A 20,240-nucleotide genomic window follows, 5' to 3' on the forward strand; every position below is an offset into this window, starting at 1 on the left:
CGTAAAAGACACGTTTAGAAGCCCATTTTCTGTGTAGAGTAGCACTAAAGGATGCTGGGGAACGCGAAAGCGGAATGTAAAGTCAAACACAGGGTGACTCCACTTAACGTGAGGCCCATGGAATAGTCCGGACCAGAGGGAAAGGGGAATGGCGGTGGCCAGGGCTGCGGCGGGGGATGGGGTTGTTCTTTCGTGGGTCCAGACTTAGAGTTTTATAGGATGAAAAGGTAAAGGAGACAGGAGCGGGTGGCTGCACGCTCGGAGTGTGTATTCAGTGCCACTAAATAAATGTATACCTACTATGTGAATGTGAAGAATGGAGAACAGTTTAAAGAGTTAAACGCCAGATGCATGTTGGTACGTCGCTTACGTTATCACCCCGGCCCCTTTCCAGAGCTTCCAGTCGAGAACCCTTGGCACTTTCACCCTCCCTTTCTGACTGCTTCCTGACCCTCGTTACTTTGGGACTCAAGCTTGTGGTTTTCTAGTGAAGTCCCGCTTTCTGGTCCCTTCAGAGAGCAGCACTTTCCAGAGTGTGGTCCACGCGCACGGAGCCCCAGGATGTTTCCAGAGATGCAGATTTCCAGGCTCCTCCTCGCAGCTGCAGGGTCGGTCTGTGGGGTTGGACCAGGGAGCCTGCACTGTGACAGGTTCCCCAGTTGAGTCTTCCGCTCGGTGAAGTTTGAGAAGCTCTGTGCCGTGGCACCGAGGGAGAGAAACACCCATTGTCTTCCCTGGCGCCCGCCTCAGAGCTGCTCCCAGGCTTCCTTAAAGAGCAGGCCCGGGGAGAACTTCGCCGCGTCTCCGGCTTCTTCCCTTTGCTCAGGAAGGAGCATCCATCTCTAACGAAAGAGGCATTTTCCGTTTTCTCTGTGCAGCCGCCTCTCAGTTACTGGATTGAAGGCTTGTTTGCGTGCAGTGAGCCCTTGGGCCACCAGTGGGCGCAGCAGCTTGCTTCTGGAAGGATTGTGCTTCATGTCAAAAACCCTTCAATTTGTTCTAAAACCTTTTTTGCTTTGTGCCCTGCCCTCTCCCCCAAACATTTTATCATGAACATCTTCGAATCTTCAGGAAAGTTGAAAAATTATACAGGGACCACCCATATACCTGTCACCTAGATTCTACAGTGAACATTTTGCTGTATTTTCTTTGTCATATATCTGTCTACCTGAAACATTTACTTCTTGTCCAGTGTTTTTTCGTTGTGGTAAAATACACACCATGAAATACTTACTTCTTAGTCACTTTTACTGTATATATTCTATCATCTTATATTTCCCTGTTAGATATTTATTTTGCGTACAAAATTTTTTTATTCTGTAAGTCAGCTTTAGTTAGTGTCTTTATATAAATCTTCATGCGCATCTCAGGTATCTTTGGGATAAAATTGAAGGTCTGGTCTTGATTCTTCTTTGGATGGAAAAAAGTCTGTCTTTGGGACCTTTGTTGGTACCTTGTCCATTTTGTCTATGTTAGCCCATAAGCTGAATGTTTTCTCTTACCTGCTTCTTTGCCAACAGGTTGGTCAAAGTCACTCTGTATGGATCTCAGATAAAATTGTACAACATTGAAACTGCTGTGCCGTCAGTACTGAAACCTGACCTCATTGATGTGTAAGTACAGAGTTAGCTGTTTGTGCGTTCTCAGGAGGGACCTTGTCGCCCCCAGGAATTTTCTGGATAGAAAGGAACAGTTGTGCCTGCCATGAAGAGGAGAAAAACTCCCTCCTCCAAGCCTAGGCAGAGAGAAAGATTGATTGGGGGCAGGGGTGGTTGGAGTAAGTGGAATTCATCAGGCAGATGAGAGCTGGGAGCAGAGGGTATGTGGGGTAGGCATTTCAGGAAGAAAGAACAGCATGAGCCAAGACAAAGATGTGTTGCAGAGCCCCATGATTAGGGGGTGGTGTGTGGTTTGTGTGATGGGAGATGAGGCCGGATAGGCACGGTAGGACTATGGTGGAAACAGCTCGAGTGCCGTGAATCTTCTCCTGTGGGCCAGTGACTTCTCCTGTGGGCCAGTGACTTCCTGTAGGGCCCAGAGAATTACTTGGGGAACACATTCCATCAGAGATTCTGACTACAGCAGGATGCGTAAGGCTCGGGTATTTGCGGATTATGCAAGACCTCGGGCGATTCTGAAGAACATTCAGGGACCACACTTTGAGAAGCTTTCAGGATGGTGGGGAGCTATTAAGAAAGTGACTACGGAAGGGACAGCAGAATGGAGACTGGAGGCGGGGCCACATCCCAGGGATCACACTGCCTTGGAAGGCTTGCTCTGGACCGGAGCGGGCATTGGCAAACTATGGCCTGTACCGAATCCAGCCCACTGCCAGCTTTTGTAAATTAGGATTGGAGCACGGCCGGGCCCGTCCATTTACGTATCATCTATGCTACTTTTGTGCCGCAGCGGCAGAGTGGCTGTGACAGTGTGTGTGGCCTGCAAAGCCTAAAATAGTTTCACTCTGGTATTTGCAGAAAAAGTCTGCTGACCCCTGTTCCGGAGCAGTTCTTAAGCTGCAAATTAGGTACATGATAGAAAGAGAGTCTTATGTGTTACTTTAGTGGTTTAGGTTTTTTTTTTCAGAGTGTGTGTGTGTGTGTGTGTGTGTGTGTATACGTGTGTGTGTGTGTGTGTGTATATATACACACACACATATACATATATATATATATACTTTTCCTTTTCGAGATTAGAGAAAGCTGTGAAGCTTCTGCCGAGAAAAATGCTAATTTGCTCATAAACACAACATCTTGCACACAATTTCAGGAAGTTTTGGAGCCCCTCCCTTTAAGCCTTATGGAGCTCTGTAAATTTGATAGATTGACTAAAAGTCCTAGACTCCAAAGGCCGACTTTCAGAGCTAAAAGTTAAAACAGTCAGTGCATTCTAAATGTAAAATACAAAATAACGGCTTGAAAAAGTTCACACCTGTAGAAAAGGGGAAAAACAGAATGAACACCCTATACTCTCAAGCTAGATTCATCAGTTATAGATATTTTGCCACATTTGCTTTTGTTTCTCACACTTCCTTTTTGTTTATACAGGTGAACACACACACACACACACACACACACACTATTTTTTTGTAAGTAAACTGAAAATGAATTGCAAACGTGTCACTTCACCTATAAACTCTTGAGCACATATCTCTGGGAACAAGGTCCTCCTCCTACATAACCATAATACCATTATCACTACTCTGAGACTTTCACGGATGCCGTAATATCTGGGGTTTTTAAGAGTGTATATGTATATGTTTTTCCATACTCTGATTTCTCCAGTTGCCTCAGAAGTGTCCTTCTTTCTTTGGATCCAATGTCTAACTAATCATGAATCCATACTACATTTCTCTCCCATAATCTAGATCAGCTCCCCAGATTGTACATGTTGGTGGGAGGGAGGGAAAGGAGGAGAGTCAGATGAGGGAAAGAGAAACGGAGCTTTGGGGAGATTTAGGTCTTAATTTTTTTGTTTTTAAATGTTCACTTAATTTTGAGAGAGAGAGTGCAAGCGGGAGAGGAGCAGAGAGAGAGAGGGAGAGAGAGAGAATCCCAAGCGGGCTCTTTGCGCTGTCGGCACGGAGCCTGATGCGGGCCTTGAGCTCACAAACCGTGAGGTCATGACTGGAGCCCACATCAAGAGTCAGACACTGAACCGGCTGAGTCACCCAGGCACCCTCTTAATTTTTTTTCCTAAGGAAAATCTTAAAAATCGAAATTTGTCTGGCTGTCGATCCGTATGAGATCGATGGTCAACATTTTTAGCGAGAACACTAGATAGGTGGCGGTGTGCCCTTCTTGTGTCCTGTCTGAGGCGCTTGAGGTCAACTTGCCCGCCCGGTTGGTGGCGACCAGTTTGATTTCCACGTGGTGTCTGCCTGAATCCTAGCTCTGTCCCCTAAAAGGTCCTAGGAGCGGTGAGACCCCTAAGTCCCCAGGCTCTTGTTTCCTAAAATTCGTTGTCCACTAAAAGGAGCCGTAGCTTCATAGAGAACTGACTGCTTTCTGTGTCACAGGCAGTGGTGGCAACATTTAGATGATGAGTTTTGATTTTTAGGTCCTACCTGAGCGAGTACGTGATTTCTGTGCCGTCTCGCGTGGCTGTGGACACAAGTTTGGTGCTCATGTGTCTTGACCTTAACCTTTGAAATCGCATCTTCTCTCCCCTTTGCAGGCACGCCCAGTCCCTGGCTGCTCTCCAGGCGTACTCTCACTGGCTAGCGCAGTACTGCAGTGAAGCTCATCGGCAGAACACACAGCAGTTTGTTACGCTCGTCTCCACCACCATGGATGCCGTCACACCTCTGATCAGCACCAAGGTCCTAAGGCAGCAAGGGCTACGCTTTTTAAGTTTGTTTATTGCGGGGGGGGGGGGGGGGGGCAAGGGAGAACATCGAGCAGGCTCCGCACCGTTACCGCGGAGCCTGACGTGGGTCTTGGCCCCACGGACCTCCAGGTCGTGACCTGAGCCGCAATCGAGTCGGACACTTAACCAGCTGAGTCACCCAGGCGCCCCAAGGGCTACACTCTGTATCTAAGTCCTTGTCCTTTTGTCCACATACCCACTTATTATAAAATCAAAATATCGCATGGTGTTAGACCCATAATTCTCTGCACTACCATAGAACCATGTGTCGTCTCATGTTCCTTTTGAGCTGTGGTCCATATAAACTCAAAGGTAGCTTAAGTTTTTAACCTTAGTCCCACATGAATGCATGCTCATTGTGAAGAAGTTCAACACTGTTTAAATTATAGACCGAAAATTTATGGTACTCTTTAATCCCCCATTCTAAAACACTGCTGTTTGGTAGTGGGAATGTTTTATAATTCTCCTGTTGATGGAAATTAGTTCTTGGTATGTACATCCTTGTAGGATGGGTTCCGGAAAGTGGATTTACTGGGTTAAAGGTGCATCCAAGTAAATTTGACAGCTTCTACTCAGCTGTCCTTTGAGAAAACCATCAGTTTATATTATGGAGCATATAGGTGTTCGTCTTTTTTTTTTTTTTTTTTTTTTTAAGTTTATTTGCTTTGAGAGCGCAAGTGTGGGAGGGTCAGAAGGAGGAGAATCCCAAGCAGTCGCCGAGCTGTCAGCGCAGAGCCCGACTTGGAGCTCTGTCACGTGAACCACGAGATCATGACGTGAGCTGAGATCAAGAGTTGGGCAAGCAACCAACTGGGCCCTGTCTTTTTGTAGTCTTAACCTACGTAGCATTCTGTCCTCCTCTTAACAGTGTATTGATTTCCGTAAGGTTTTGTTTAGCTTGTTAAAAAATTTTTTTTGATGTTTATTTTTGAGAGAGAGAGAGAGAGAGTGTGTGTGTGTGTGAGCGAGGGAGGGGCAGAGAGAGAGGGAGACACAGAATCTGCAGCAGGCTCCAGGCTCTGAGCTGTCGGCACAGAGCCCGACGTGGGGCTCGAACCCATGAACTATGAGCTCATGACCTGAGCGGAAGTCAGATGCTTAATCAGTTGAGCCACCCAGGTGCCCCAGGTTTTGTTCAGTTTGTAATTGTAATTTGTAAATGAGTTAAAATATCCCACGAGGAGGGATTTATATAATTTATGATGTATCCAGCCATTGCTGGACTTTAATGTTGCCTGCATTTGAAAAAAATCACCATAGATCATTCTGAAATGCACGTATGCACTTAGCTTTATCCTTTTAGGTGATTTTCTTAAAGCGGGATTAAAGGTTAAAGGTTAGGGATAATGTGTGGTTCTAGGAAATTCTCATAATATTTCTTTCGAAAGTAACTGCATGCCCGTGACTCTTTGGTGTGCTGTTTTTTACCAGTCTTACCAGCATTATGTCGTATCTATAAAGAGTTTTCTCTTTTGCTAATTTGAAAAGGGCAGATGGTCCTTGAACCAGGTTTTTGATTGGCATGCGGAGGGGAGGAAGCAGGAGAGCCTGGCGTGACCGGTTGAGTGTTGGAAGGCGGGTGGAGAGAAACGTTGGCTTGGTCGGAGCGGGAGGAGTGAGGTGAACAATCCCGAGTAGTTTGAATGACATGCCAAGGAGGCTGCCGTGGAATTTTTGGAGCTGAGAAGCGATCGCACCCAGAGGTGCCAGCGACTAAGGACAGGAGGAACTGGAGGTGGCGCTCCCGGCGTGAGGTCAGGAGCTGCGACGTGGCACAGAGGAGCGTGCCTCGTTGCTGGGCGCCGTCCCCGGAAACTTCTTGGACACAGAGCCTGAGTTATGTGGAACGACAGCCCGGCAGCAGATCTGGCTTGTGACTGCCTCGTCAGGGTTCTTCGAATCGCAGCCTCGCGGGAGAGCTAGTGAACCGACATGTTCTCTTCTGTCTCCAGGTCCAAGACAAGTTGCTGCTATCTGCGTGCCACTTACTGGTCTCACTGGCCACCACCGTGCGGCCTGTCTTTCTGATCAGCATCCCCGCGGTGCAGAAAGTGTTCAACAGAATCACCGATGCCTCTGCTCAGCGACTCGTCGATAAGGTGAGACCCCAGGGCCATGCTGCATGGGCCCTGGAGCCGTGAGGCTGAGCAAGAGGAGTCTGGCCTTTCTTTCGCACTCAGAGCTTACGGGCTGTGCCGCCAGAGACGGTTTCCTCCCAGGTGGCACTTAGGGCAGCCTCCGTGCTCTGTCGTCAGGCCCTTCCCGACGCAGTCGGGCGGTGTGCAGATTAGGATGTAAAAGACCCTCCCGATAGGTGCTGAGGTGGTGCTGCTTTGAGAGCCAGCGATTTGGCTGGTGTCAGCGTCTTCTTTGCATTCCTTTTGGTTTAAAACAGTCCGTTGTTACGTTTGTTTTCTTAGGGTTGAGAAGCTCCAGACAAGGATTTTCACAAAATCCTTCAGGAGGCTCAGGCTGGAAGTTTAAAAACCAACAAGACACAGGTGGTGTCCGAGGGGAGTCGGAGCAGTTACTTGGGAGCCCCCGGGGTGGCAGAGTATTGCTTTTGACCTGGTGCCAAAGGCACACTGATCGTAAGAGGTTCTCTGGCAGCCTCTCTCTCTCAGCCCTGTTCTCAGCGGCTCCTCCGAGGGTGTTGGGAGCCAGCAGCTAAGGGACTGGTTAGACCGAGCGTCTGCAGTGACTGTGACTCCCCCGCCCTGTAATGCTGCAGGTACCAGAGTACAGGGGCAGTGACAGCACCGGGAAATGACATTCCAGGATGGGGCATGGAATGCGCTGGACCGAGGCGTGGTGTTTTTGCTTCACTTTCACTTTCCTCCCTGCCTTACCTTAGATTTGGACCGAAGCCTTAGGCCCAGCCTGTGAGAAAGGAGCCCGGAGGCCTGAGCTCCGCGTGTGCCCTGGGTGCCCAGGCTGCGTCCGGTGCCGCGGCTGTTGCTCTTAACCCTCTGATGAATACCTGGGGCGGGGGGGTGGTCTCTTCCAGGCTCAGGTGTTGGTGTGCCGAGCCCTCTCTAACATCCTGCTGCTTCCGTGGCCAAACCTGCCTGAGAATGAGCAGCAGTGGCCCGTACGTTCCATCAACCACGCCAGCCTCATCTCCGCGCTCTCACGGGACTATCGCGATCTGAAACCCAGTGCTGCGGCCCCACAGAGGAAGATGCCACTGGATGACAGTAAGTGTCCCAGAGCCGGGGACGGCCCGGGGAGACAGGTAGGCCAGGCGCTGTCTTCCTTTGTGGCCGATGAGGCATTCGTTCATCTGTCCGTAGTCCCTCAGCTGCAAAGCGGGAGAGCCAGCCTTCGGCGGTAGAAACCGCTTCTCTGTGGAATTCTGTGAACGCGTCAGCTGGACCTATTTCCTGAATGTGGGACACCCCTTCTCTTAGTTAAAATGTCAAAAATAAGTAAACCGTCAGCGGTGCCTTCCTTGGATAAAAAAATGTACAGGGACTGATCCGTTTCAGATACTTATATAAGCAATCAAAGCAATTCACTGGGAAGAGCAGATCTAAGAACTGTCTTTTGAAACTATTTTTAACCTTTTTCCAAATGCATGTATTTCAGAGGCTTTGAAAGAACTTGGTATCTTCACAAATGGCACTTCAAGTTTAATTATTTATATTAAAAAGGGAGAGAAAAATGAATCAAGAGAACTCAGTTCAAGTAGAAGGCATCAGATTTCTCTGATGTACAAATTTTATAGTACATGTTAAAAAAATACAGTATTTTCACAGTGAGAAAGTATTGGAACATTATTGATAACATAGGATGTCAACAAATGTCAAACATAGCAATAAATACCAGCATTTTTTAAAAAAACATCATTTTCATAATCAGGGACATTACCATAATGCTTATTGTACAAAAATATTAGAATAGTATAAAGAAGGGGAAAACTCTTAAGTCTCATTGGTTTTAGTATTTTAGAAAGTCACCCTTTTGATTCTCTCATTGTCATCCTTATTCTCTGTTTAAGTGTGTCTTCTAGTTCTGGAGCTGCATGGGAGCAGCGCAGCTCGTGAGGGTGTACTGAGCGCTGGGCCCTTGCCTGGGCGGTCCTCTCCCCGCCATCACACCTCTGGCCGAGCCGGCACCAGCCTTCACGGTCCGGTGTTTGCCTGGTCCTGGTTCTCAGTGTTTTACATTCACTAATTCATTGAATTTCCACATCAGCCTACGAGTTAGGCACTGTTGATTATCCTGATTTTACCCCTGGGGAAACTCGGGTAAGAGGAGGTCATTGGCGCAGGGGTTACACACAGCTAGTGTGGAGTCGTGTTTCGGAAAATCTAGTGGTCTTTTGCCTCTTTATTTTACACGTGCTTATGTCAGTCAGCCAGCATGGGTTGGGTAGGTTTGCCCCGTGGTAACAAACAGTGCCCAAAGCGTAGTGGCTTAATCCAGGAGAAAGATGTATTTCTCGCTCACACTGCGTGTTCGGCTGGGGCCACGGGGGTTGGAGAGCGTCCTGCTTATTTTCCTGGCGACTCAGCGACCCGGGCCGCTGAAGGCCGCCCCGCAGTCTGTGCTTACACGGGGACGGGGACGTGGGGGCTTGTGCAGTGGCTCTTAAAGCACCGGTCTGCAGGTGACACCCATCATTTGTATCTCCGCTCACTCTTCTTTGGCCAGAGCATACGCTTCCGCGGCCGTGGCTTCACTGCAGAGCGGGTGCCACCACCTGCTGGAACTATTTGCTGAATGGAACCCATGGTTCCCACGGTGCACAGACTTAGAGTAATGTCTGTGGGGTGTTCGCTGCGTGCCAGGCGGGGTCCCAGAACTTCATGTACGTTACGTCGTGCGGTCCTCCCTGCAGCCCTGTGAGGTTCGTCTTCTCCTCCTGCCGCAAGTGATCAAATCCAGGCCTGGAGTGTTTTTTCCCGTCCCAGTTTAGTACTTTGAAAAGTTTTCAAACCTACAGAATAGTTGAAGGATGAAGCAAAGGAACAACCGTGTATCTTTCACTAGGATTTACCACTTGTTAGTGTTTTGCCACACTCGTGTTTCCTCCCACCTCCCCACACACTTCCTCTTTTTAGCAGAGCCCTTTAAATAAAGGAAGTTACCGACACTTTATCCTTGACACCTTAACCTTTGTCTTTGAGAACAAGGTGTTCTCTCCTGTAACCCAGACACCACAAATACAGCCAAGTTGTGACATTACGGTAATGTCATTTAACACATAGACCATGTTCAGGTTTTCCCCAGGTGTTACCAAAGTGGCCTTTTTTGCTTCTTAAAAAGTCCAAGATACAGTCAAGGAGCTTGTGTTCTGTTTGGTTGTCACATCTCTGTTTGTTTGTTTATTTGAGAGAGCAAGTGCAGCGGGGGAGGGGCAGAGAGAGAGGGTGAGAGAGAATCCCAAGCAGGCTCTGCACCGTGAGTGCAGAGTCCGACATGGGGTTCCATCTCACGAACTGTGAGATCAAGACCTGAGCTGAAATCAAGTGTTGGACGCTCAACCTACTGAGCCACAGGTGCCCCTCTTCAGTGTTTTAATATAGAAAACTATTCCTGGTTTTTTGTTTCTTCTGACATTGACAGTTTTGAAGAGTCCAAACCCATTTCCATGTAAAATGTCCCATAATCTTTTCTGTCTGATTGTTTCCAGCAGTTGGGGTGTGAATACCACCTGGGCAGTGACGTGTACCTCCCATTGTGTCACTTCTGTGTGTCCCATTTTGGCATGGGATCACTTGCTTTGAGCAGTGCCTGCCAGTCTCTCCATTGTGAAGCGCCCTCCCCCACCAGGCTCAGCAGGTGTAGGTTGCTCAGGATCAGAGAGAAGGTGGTGGGGTCGGGAGTCAGATCTGGTTCTGAATGCTTCCAGATCCTTGTCCTGCACGACATCACCCCTTTGTTCTGAAAAGCATTGTTTTTAATGATTTGATAACATCCTATTCCATGGAAGGTATCACACTTTATGTATCTCTCCTGTTACTACATATTTAACGGTGCTTTCCGTTTGCTCTTGTACATTTTTGTGAATATGCTTTGGTTCTTATTTCAGTTTCCTTACACATCAGAGGTCAAGTTCTGGTCTCTTAACTCTACTGGCTTTTCCCCCTAAACTGCTTTCCCTGTGCCTTGTGTCGTCTTGGAGAAACGTCTGACCCGAGTGCAGTTTCCTGGCCCCGGTCCTTGTAGCAGCTGTGAGGGAGGGGCTCCTTCCATGGGATGCGTGTGCCCTGTGTGCACTTGCCGAGGTCCGCGTGGCTGGCCGTTAGAGAAGCAGGCCCGTCGTGAGCCATTCTTCTCTTTCATGCTCAGTCCTTTGAGTGAGGTGGTGGTCTCTCTCTGTCCACGTTTTCAGATGAGGAGACAGAATCTAGTGGAGTCAGGAGTCAAACCTGCTCCTCTAGATCTATTCCTTCTGCTTTACGTTTCTCTGGAAGCTGCTTCAGCTGCCGCAGAGGCTGGTGAGCTTGAGGGGCCAGGGCGACCCAGGGAGCCCCACCAGGTAGAGGCCAGCCCTCAGCCCAGCTCTGGTTCCGCCCTCTGGAGCTCTGCCAGCGTTGAGTCTGCTGAGCTCAGGCTGAGCCATGGGGGTGCTTCTTAGGGCAGCCGGTGGGAAGCTCCGTGTCTAAGGGGAGGAGCCAGCCCCACCAGTGCTGAGGAATGGTGACAGCTTCCCTGTGCTGGACCTTCCGATGTGCCAGGCACTGGGCTAGACACGTTCTTAACCTTGTCTCTCATCCTCGCGGCAGCCCCGTGAAGGTGGGGCTGTTGGCTATTCCCGGTGTACTGACAAGGAGCCTGTCTGGGTGTAGGGCCGTCAAGTGCCCGTCTGTGGTTCCTATCCGGCACCTCTGATCAGGGCCCTTTCCGTGTCCTCTGAGCTCCTGCCCGTTTGCTGGCCACCACCTCTGCTTTCTCTGTGTTCCCTGAAGGCATCGCGTTTACATCAGGGTCTCATTAGAAGCGTATGTTGTTGATAACATCATATGATACCATAATAATCATATATATCGTCAGGCCCCAGGCCCAGTAGGATAAGGGGCGAACAGGCAGTTTATTCACGAACGTAGCAGCAGTAGGTGGGCCAGCGGGGTGCTGCTGCCGATCGCCAGGCGGGGAGGTACACGTCGGGTGGAAGGGGTGTCTGATCTGCATCTGTCCATTCTCGCCTGGGGTGATTACCTTGGGACGCCCAGTCTCACCCGTCTGTTCACCGTCTCAGAATCTAGACACCTAACTGGGGGCCACGTTTTATCTTTTCCTCTGGGTGGCCTTGATTCTGGTGGACGGAGGCAGAAGAGAGGCAAAAATCTGAGCAAGCAGGCAGCCAGAGTCCTGGCGGAGAAAAGAAGAAAGAAGAGGGTGTAGGGAGAGAGAGACGGGAGAGGTGGAGAAGCCCATGAAGAGAGACTGTGTTCGTTCAGCAGGGTTTCTGCGATTGCCCTCCGAATACTTCTGCGAATCTCGCCCCCTCCCGGGTATTCCCTGGCCCCCTGCTTTATCCTCCGACAAGTCATAACATGCACTGAATCTCGATTTGCAGCCAAAGTGATTATCCACCAGACGCTCAGTGTTTTAGAAGACATCGTGGACAGCATCTCCGGGGAGTCCACCAAGTCCCGGCAGATCTGCTACCAGTCGCTGCAGGAATCCGTGCAAGTCTCCCTGGCCCTCTTTCCCGCTTTTATCCACCAGTCAGGTAGGAGCTGCTGGCAGGCGCCTGCAAGGCCCACAGCGACTGCTCGGCTCGGCAGAACACAAGGAGCTGGCGGTGCGGGCCCGGGTTCTGAAGGCAGAGGGCAGGGACGCTCGTGGTGGGGGGAGGGGGGCTGAGGCCCCGTGGAGCCCTCACCTGGGCCTTGCGCCTGTGTCGTGTGGTCCGGAGTCACTTGGGGCGTCTACCTGGGGCTCGCTTCTAAGTCTTTGCCTTCTCCCAGCGTGGCCACGAGTGGTGAGGTGCAGGGGGCTCTGTAAAGGAGGGGAAGGAACTTTTTCCCACGAGTGCCGCGTATTTCCTTAGATGGCAAGGTGGGTTTTGCCGACATGGTTCCCTCCCTCACCCGATAGAGGCTCTTTCTGGCTCTCGGGAGAGCGTTTGCAGCAGCCTCGTCAGTCTTCGGAGAGGACTATTGGGGCCTGTCAGTCAGCAAGCACTCACTGATTGCCTCTTGTAAGCGGAGTGTGTGAGGTTAGAGCCAGAACACTGTACGAGATGATCGTTGGGATCTGCCAGTGGAGCCGGAGGAAACGTAACCAACGTTTTCGGCAATTAGTCCCATTATTGGTCCATTAATGATAATGGACCATTAATAATAGAGGGCCACGCAGCCTGAATACACCGTCATTATCCATTTTCAGCCACTTAACCTCTGACCCAAGTGTGGGGATTAGCGATCAGAGAGTGAAATGGCAGAAGCACTCAGGTGTTGACCCGGTTGAATCGCTCCGTCAGCGTGAGCACAAAATGACCCACCTGCAGTGAAAGCTCGGTGTCGCTGGATGCCGGCTGGCGAGGGAGGCTTCGAGGTGACCTTCGCTTCCTCTAGTGAGCCGTTGTGAGCCAGAGGTTCGCGAGGCCGGAGCCGTCGTCCCAGCATGTCCTCAGTCATCTCCCGCTTTGCATCACGGCTCCGATGGTGTTGGGGAAATTTCTTCCAGCAGGAAGCCTTCGGGAGAGAGGATAGTGCAGATTGAAGAAAGGAGGTCAGCCAGGCCCCGGGCTTCCACTTAGCCTCGTGTGCTCACGCCTCTGACCGTTCGCTTTGTGCCTCTGCTTAGATGTGACTGACGAGATGCTGAGCTTCTTCCTCACTCTGTTCCGAGGCCTTAGAGTACAGATGGGCGTGCCTTTCACGGAGCAGATCATCCAGACCTTCCTCAACATGTTTACCAGGTAACCAACCACAGACCCGCTGTCCGTGGCTTCCAGACTCCCAGGGGACAAGGAAGGGTGGGGCCGGCCACAAAACCTAGGACTTTCTGCTCCTTTCTCTTCACTTGCCGCGAGCGTTGGTTTTCCTGCTGGCCCCCCCAGAGAGCATTACTTTGGCTACTGCGTGCTTCCCCTTGTCTGCAGAGAACAGCTGGCCGAGAGCATCCTTCACGAAGGCAGCACTGGCTGCCGGGTGGTGGAGAAGTTCCTGAAGATCCTGCAGGTGGTGGTCCAGGAGCCTGGCCAGGTGTTCAAGCCTTTTCTCCCCAGCATCATCTCCCTGTGCATGGAGCAGGTGTATCCCATCATTGCCGAGGTATGAGGGGCTGGGGTGGTCCCCTGTGCTGCCTCGCTTCTGCAGCCGAGGAGGGAACGAGATAGTGAAGAAAATGCACTGTTTTAAAGCTCACTTGTTAGTTATTTTTCTGTAAAATAAATTTTTCCAGGAAAGAATGCCTTTAGCTTGGTCCAGTCTTTTTGTGTTGGTCGAGTTAATTGGAACTAGTCTAGGGAAAACACAGCAGGTTAAGTGCGAGGCTGGTCGGCGAGTAAGATCAGTCTCCGTGGCAAATAGCTTCTAACTTTAGGTGAATATGTGGTTTTCTCCGGCAAACACCGTAACAAGACGTACTTGTTAAGACATACTAGTAAGCCCATGCACCGGTCTCAAGGATATGAGGCCAGTGCTTGGAACCATGTAAAAGTTTTGTTGTTAAACACTCCACATCCTTAGAAAACCTACATTCAGCATGACAAGATCCAGAATAAGTGTGAATTTAACTACATTTTATGTGATAGTTAAGAGCTAACCTTTTTAAGTCCCCCAACTAAGGCTTAAGTGAGTGAGTTGCTTTGCATCGTTAAACACACTTGGGCCCTGTAAGGATTCCTGCCATGGGAGCTCGTGCCCTCTGGTCCCAATTTAATTTTAATCAAGGCTGAATTAAATATATCTGGGGCTTACAGTTTTGAATTCTACAGAGACATCTGGAATACCGTGACCTGGCATGCCCTCCAATGACTTGGAGATTTTTGGTTCAGTTAGAAAATACTGCTGAGCCTCCCCTCCTCCCAGAACCCTGCTGCCGATGACCAGGGACACAGGCCCAGAGAGCGCTCAGCGCCACACGCTGCCTCCTCCGAGGTCCCCTGACGCTTTCTGTGCCTTCCAGGTGCTCTGTGACTCCTCTTCCGTAGACGGCAAAACTGCTTTTAAAGCTTCTTACTTGTCTTGCATGGGGTCAGCAGGTTAGCTGGGACAGCGGTTTTTATCCTGGGGGAAGGAACAACATAGCCAAGAAGAGGTGACAAATCGGATCAGCTGCTTTCTAAACAGGAAACCCATGTCACTCATTGCTCTGCCATTTGGTAGCCGTTTTTCCCGGCTTAGAGGGCTGAGGGTTTCCCTCAGAAAAAGGGCACCAACCCTGGCACTGGCCTGGGCATCGTGTCTCTGCGGAAGTATACCTGGTTTGAACTGCTGGCCTGAAGGGGACTGGACCAGACGGCAGTGTCGGGGGACACTGACACTCTGCTTGCTGTTATCAGGCGTTGCCCGGGCCTCCTTTCTGCTCGGAGCCGAGGCTGAGTGTGGCCCCCCTGAGCCGCAGGAAGGGAAGGTTTGAGGGTCTGTGTGTCTCCACAGCGCCCCTCCCCTGATGTGAAGGCTGAGCTGTTTGAGCTCCTGTTCCGGACGCTCCATCACAACTGGAGGTACTTCTTCAAGTCCACTGTCCTGGCCAGTGTCCAGAGGGGGATCGCTGAGGAGCAGATGGAGAATGAGCCTCAGTTCAGTGCCATCATGCAGGTAACATGCTGGAAAAGCCGGTGAGGCTGCCGTGTGATCCCGGGACGAACAGGCCTCATCCTGGACACCAGCTGGGGCCACTGGCTGGCCGTCCCTTGGTTTGCTTCCCTGACATGTGGGGAAGCCAGGTCGTCTTGGGTCGAAGCTTGGTTACTACCTCTTGTGACCTAGGAAGTTAATTAACTTCTTGGAGCCCCAGTCTCTCCCATCTATCAAGTGGGGAGAATGCTGCTTATCTGATGGGTTTATTGTGAGGTTGGATGAGTTAGCGTATGCTCGGCAGCTGGCACTTGTCTTTCCCAAGTGCGAGGGGACTGCCTGCCGTCAGCACAGCTGTTGAGGCCTCCTTGACTGGGAGCTGAGTGGAGTCACTTGGGGAGACTCCCCCTTGGAGAGGGACCCAGTGATCTGCATTTTTAAAAGGTCATTCAGGGGGCGTCTGGGTGGCTCAGTCGGTTGAGCGTCCGACTTCGGCTCAGGTCATGATCTCGCGGCTCGTGAGTTCGAGCCCCGCGTCGGGCTCTGTGCTGACAGCTCGGAGCCTGGAGCTGGAGTGTCTGGAGTGTCTTGCTCTCTGTCTACCCCTCCCCTGCTCATGCTCTCTGTCTCAAAAATAAATAAAACATTAAAATAAATAAATACAGGGGCGCCTGGGTGGCACAGTCGGTTAAGCGTCCGACTTCAGCCAGGTCACGATCTCGCGGTCCGTGAGTTCGAGCCCCGCGTCAGGCTCTGGGCTGATGGCTCGGAGCCTGGAGCCTGTTTCCGATTCTGTGTCTCCCTCTCTCTCTGCCCCTCCCCTGTTCATGCTCTGTCTCTCTCTGTCCCCAAAATAAATAAAAAACGTTGAAAAAAAAATTTTTTTAATAAAATAAATAAATACATTAATTAAAAAAAAAAAAAAAAAAAGATCATCCTGGCCCGTACCACACTATACTGGTGGAACACCGCCCTGTGAAGCAAGTGGTCTCCCGCCGTGGGAGGCTAGGGCGGCCAGGCTGCCTCGTGGCTGCCTTCCAGCACTGTCCTCGTTCTGCACTGGATTGTAGAACTTTTTGTTCTAAACCTAGGTTGGAGTAGAGGGTTCTCCTTTTGTTTGTTTCAGTGCAGGGTTTTCTTCACAGCATGGGCAGAGGGATTCTCCCCTTACCCCCTTTAGGCCCCAGTCGACACACAGGCACACGCTCCCAGTGTGGAGAGTCTGGATGAGCACGAGCCCTACGCCTGGTCTCCTGCTGCCCTTCTGTCTCCGGCGGGGCCTTGGGTGTGGAGTATTCAAGTGTTTGCTCCCCTCCTGTCCCCCTCTTCAGCCTTGCTTTTAAGCCTTCTTGGTGATGGCTGGCCCCCTGCTCGGGACTGGTAAAAGCCAGTTTGGAAGACGGCTTCACAGTCTGGCAGTTTCCTGACCAACAATCCTACGTCTAAGCATTTTACTTAAGATAAATGAAAACATATTCATGCCACGTGTCCACGGGTATTTATAGTGGCTTTTTTCATAATTGCCCAAATCTGGAGAGAATCCAGATATCCATCATCTGGTGAGTGGGTAAACTGAGGCACACACATAAAATGGACTGCTACTTGACAGTAAAAAGGAACATTCTTACACCAACACCAACATAGGTCACGTTGTACTGGGTGAGAAGCCAGACCCAAAAGGCTACATGCCATATGATTCCATTACATCATATAACATTCTGGAAAAGGCAAAACTGGAGGGACCGAGAATGAGCAGTGGTCGCCCAGGGGCAGGGGAGAAGGCTGACTACTAATGGAGACACCAGGGACACTTTTGGGGGGTGGGGGGAGATGGAAATGTGTGTTTTGATTGTCATGGTGGTTAGATGACCCTGTACCAGTCACACAGCAGTGTGTGACTCCCGGAAGGAGTTTTTCCGTGTCACACGCTTCAGTAAACCCAACTTAAAAAAGTAAATAAAACATTGGGCATCATGGAGATGTCACTGCTGTAGCAGGCATTGTAAGACCCCCTTCTTGTAGCTCAGGGCCCTGGGGTCAGAATGACAGAGCAATCGGCAGCTTGTTAGGGGTGGGGGCTTGTACGTCATCAGCTTGGGGGTGGTTTTGGTCAGGTCCGGGGGGGGGCGTTTCTTTTTGTCCTTGAACTAATAGCTCATAGCCCAGAAATTACAAAGCAGTTTAACACTTTGCTGTTGCTTAACCCCAAGCAGAGGCAGCTGGTTGAAGGAGCCTCCCAGGATTTGTGGTTTATAAGAGCTGGGACGCCGAGGAGAGGGTGGGCGGCTTCTCGCTACACAGGCAGAATCCATGAAGGGATCTGGAGGTTTATTCCAAAAGGCCAAGGTGAAACCAAGATGTGAAGTGAGGCCCAGTGGGGAGGACTTCAGAGCTAAGACTAGGGGCGCCTGGGTGGCTCAGTTAAGTGTCCGACTTCGGCTCAGGTCATGATCTCACCGCTTGTGAGTTCGAGCCTGGTGTCAGAACTCAGAGCCTGGAGCCTGCTTTGGATTCTGTGTCTCCGTCTCTCTCTGTTCCTCCCCCACTCGTGCACCCCCCCCCCCCCCCGGCCCAAATAAACATTAAAAAAAAAAGAGCTAAGGCTACACAGGAACATTCCAAGATCTGAGCAGAAGAATCAAGGCAGTGGATACCCTAGCCCTGCGGTGGGCATGAGGAACTGCCTGTGGCACGCCCATTCTTTTGGTGTGGGGCGGGGGCCCTTGAGGGCCTGGTCTGAGGTGGTTTAAATGGTGCTTATAACACAGTGGTCTTATTTCTAGGCTTTCGGACAGTCCTTTCTCCAGCCTGATATCCACCTATTTAAACAAAATCTCTTCTACTTGGAGACTCTCAACACCAAGCAGAAGCTATACCACAAGGTCAGTGCCCCCTCTCGGGAAGGGCCCTTCGTCAGAGCTGCCCCGGGGGCGGGTGGAGTCCCACCCTCCTCAAGGCCCCAGGGGCAGAGCGGGCCCTCGTGCCCTGGCTTACCCAGGCCTCTCTGTCTGCAGAAGATCTTCCGGACCACCATGCTGTTTCAGTTTGTGAACGTGCTGCTACAGGTCCTGGTTCACAAGTCCCACGACCTTCTGCAGGAGGAGATCGGCATTGCCATTTACAACATGGCCTCTGTGGACTTTGACGGCTTCTTTGCAGCCTTCCTCCCAGAGTTTCTGACCAGCTGTGATGGCGTGGATGCCAACCAGAAAAATGTGCTGGGGCGGAATTTCAAGATGGATCGGGTGAGGAGAGAGAGGCCAGGCTAAAGGGAGGACGGGCCAGGGCTCTCACGCCTGGGGCCTGCTCAGGGAGGAAGGGGCAGTGGTCTGTACCCGCCGGTGGCTCCTGAACGACTTGGTGCCGCGGCTGGATGCAGGGGCACACGCCTCCCCCGGTGTGTGTTCTTCACGTCAGCCCCTGGGCCCCGGCCCCAGCAGTCCGTCCGACTGCCTCAGCTTCTTTGTGCTTCTCCCCCGGGATCCAGATGCTGTTCCCACACGGGTCGTGAACTCGCAGACAGGCTGCGAAGACTGGTGCTCAGGAGTCTCTGAGTCCCCAGAGTTCGAGATGGGCCCCTGGGCTCTCCCCAGGCCTCCCGGTTCCGTGTGGGCTGACCTGCTGCCGGGTCCTCGGAGAAGCCCCTGCAACACACCCCCTTGCCCCCTCACTGCCCGCTCAGGGAACGTGGTGGGAGGGTGGGCTCTGTGGCCCCCCGTGCAGCACCTTGGGTGGCTGTGGGTGCACACGGAGCCAGCGCTGCCCATGTGTCCGGGTCCCGTGGCACCCGGCTTCTGTCCCGGCGCCTCCCTCCTGGGCACTCACCTGCCCTGCTTCCTCTCTCAGCCGTTAGGTTTCTTCGCTTGCCCGATAGGCTTTTTCTGGAACTCTTCCCACGGAACAAGTCCTTTTCGTCCTTCACCACCTGACACATGGCAAAACGAAATCATTCTCCCACGTCCTCATGCGTCCCTGCCTTGCCTCCCACCCTGGAGCAGCCTGCCCACGGTTCCCCTTTAGTGTTCAGATTTACACATCGCTCTCGCTGGAGCAGACTCCTCTCACCGCTTGCCCGTCTCGTCTGTGACGTGTGTCAGGATAGTGCTTTCTTAGACTCAGGTCCTGTTTTCCCTTGTCTTGGAATCTTTCTGGGATGTCTTGTTCCCTCCTAAACTTTTTCTTAAAGTTCACTTCAGCCACTTGGGTATTTTTCCTTCCTTTTCCTGGAGACCACATCCTGATATTTAACTGTCAGTTTCTAGTGATGTCATTGTCAGCCAACTTCTCGATTGAAAGCCGGGCTTCCAAATCTATATATGCATCAGTGCACCTGGGGTGCTTATGAAACACACAGGAACATATTCTTGTATCCTCCCCCAGGAAATTTGAATTTGGCATTTGGGAGCCACTGATCTAAGAGACACCCCTTGGTTTGTTTTCTGGAGGATGAGTAAAGGAATCAGTGCCTCCACTCACCAGTTCCCTCTGTACCTGAAGTTGGCTGCCTCTCGGCCCGGAGAGGGTGTTGGGGCTCAGTCCCTCCCTGCTTCAGAGGAGCCTCCCTGGAAAGACAGGCGGCGGCGCCCTCCGTGGATGACGCCGGGCCGGCCACGTCACATGTCCCGGCTCTCGTGAGCCTTCCAGCAGCCTTCTGAAGTGTATACAGGTCTTATTGTTAGTCCCATTTCACAGATGAGCCCAGGCTCCGCAGGGTCAGCCGTTAGTTAGCAGTTCAGAGCCCGGGAACCCTAGAGCCGGGAAGCAGGATCCCTCGGCTGGGCCTTCTCACTCGGGAGCCAGTAGGTACTGCCCACACGCAGGGGGAGCCGAGGGCGGCTCGACAGCGACGAGCAGGGGTGCTGGCCTGGGCAGCTGGGGCCTTTTTAGAAGAGGCAGGCTTTGAGCGGAGGCCGAAGAGGACAGATTAGTGGGGTGAGGCGTGGGTGGGCAAGGGGAGCTGTCGGTGGCTTCAGCCGTTTCCGGAACCCGCCCTGCCACTGGGCTTTCAGAAGGCATGCGCGCTGGCTCTGTGGCAGGCACCGTTGGGGTCACTCCGCATTTGGACCTATGCTCTGGCCACCGGTGATCCCGGCCTAAAGATGAGGGGGCTGACCCCGGTGCTCTTGTTGTGGCCTCTGGTGGGGTCTGGGTTCCGGCTGCGAGGGGCCC

At 51.6% G+C, this 20,240-nt stretch overlaps 1 protein-coding gene across 7 annotated transcripts in view; it reads left to right on the top strand.

Annotated features, from left to right (window-relative positions):
* The window catches only part of XPO6 (exportin 6), a 104,589-nt gene that overhangs the window by 83,109 nt on the left and 1,240 nt on the right, over nucleotides 1-20,240 (top strand). For all 7 annotated transcript variants that reach the window (XM_047839391.1, XM_047839392.1, XM_047839394.1 and 4 more), the window contains exons 14-23: nucleotides 1,521-1,613; nucleotides 4,177-4,321; nucleotides 6,321-6,467; nucleotides 7,376-7,565; nucleotides 11,897-12,052; nucleotides 13,132-13,246; nucleotides 13,430-13,601; nucleotides 14,931-15,092; nucleotides 17,855-17,953; nucleotides 18,086-18,316. In XM_047839391.1, coding sequence (XP_047695347.1) covers nucleotides 1,521-1,613; nucleotides 4,177-4,321; nucleotides 6,321-6,467; nucleotides 7,376-7,565; nucleotides 11,897-12,052; nucleotides 13,132-13,246; nucleotides 13,430-13,601; nucleotides 14,931-15,092; nucleotides 17,855-17,953; nucleotides 18,086-18,316 — 1,510 coding nt within the window. The remainder of the gene's footprint in view (nucleotides 1-1,520; nucleotides 1,614-4,176; nucleotides 4,322-6,320; nucleotides 6,468-7,375; nucleotides 7,566-11,896; nucleotides 12,053-13,131; nucleotides 13,247-13,429; nucleotides 13,602-14,930; nucleotides 15,093-17,854; nucleotides 17,954-18,085; nucleotides 18,317-20,240) is intronic.

This window comes from Prionailurus viverrinus, chromosome E3 (assembly GCF_022837055.1).
Source record: "Prionailurus viverrinus isolate Anna chromosome E3, UM_Priviv_1.0, whole genome shotgun sequence".
Lineage (NCBI taxonomy): Eukaryota > Metazoa > Chordata > Mammalia > Carnivora > Felidae > Prionailurus > Prionailurus viverrinus.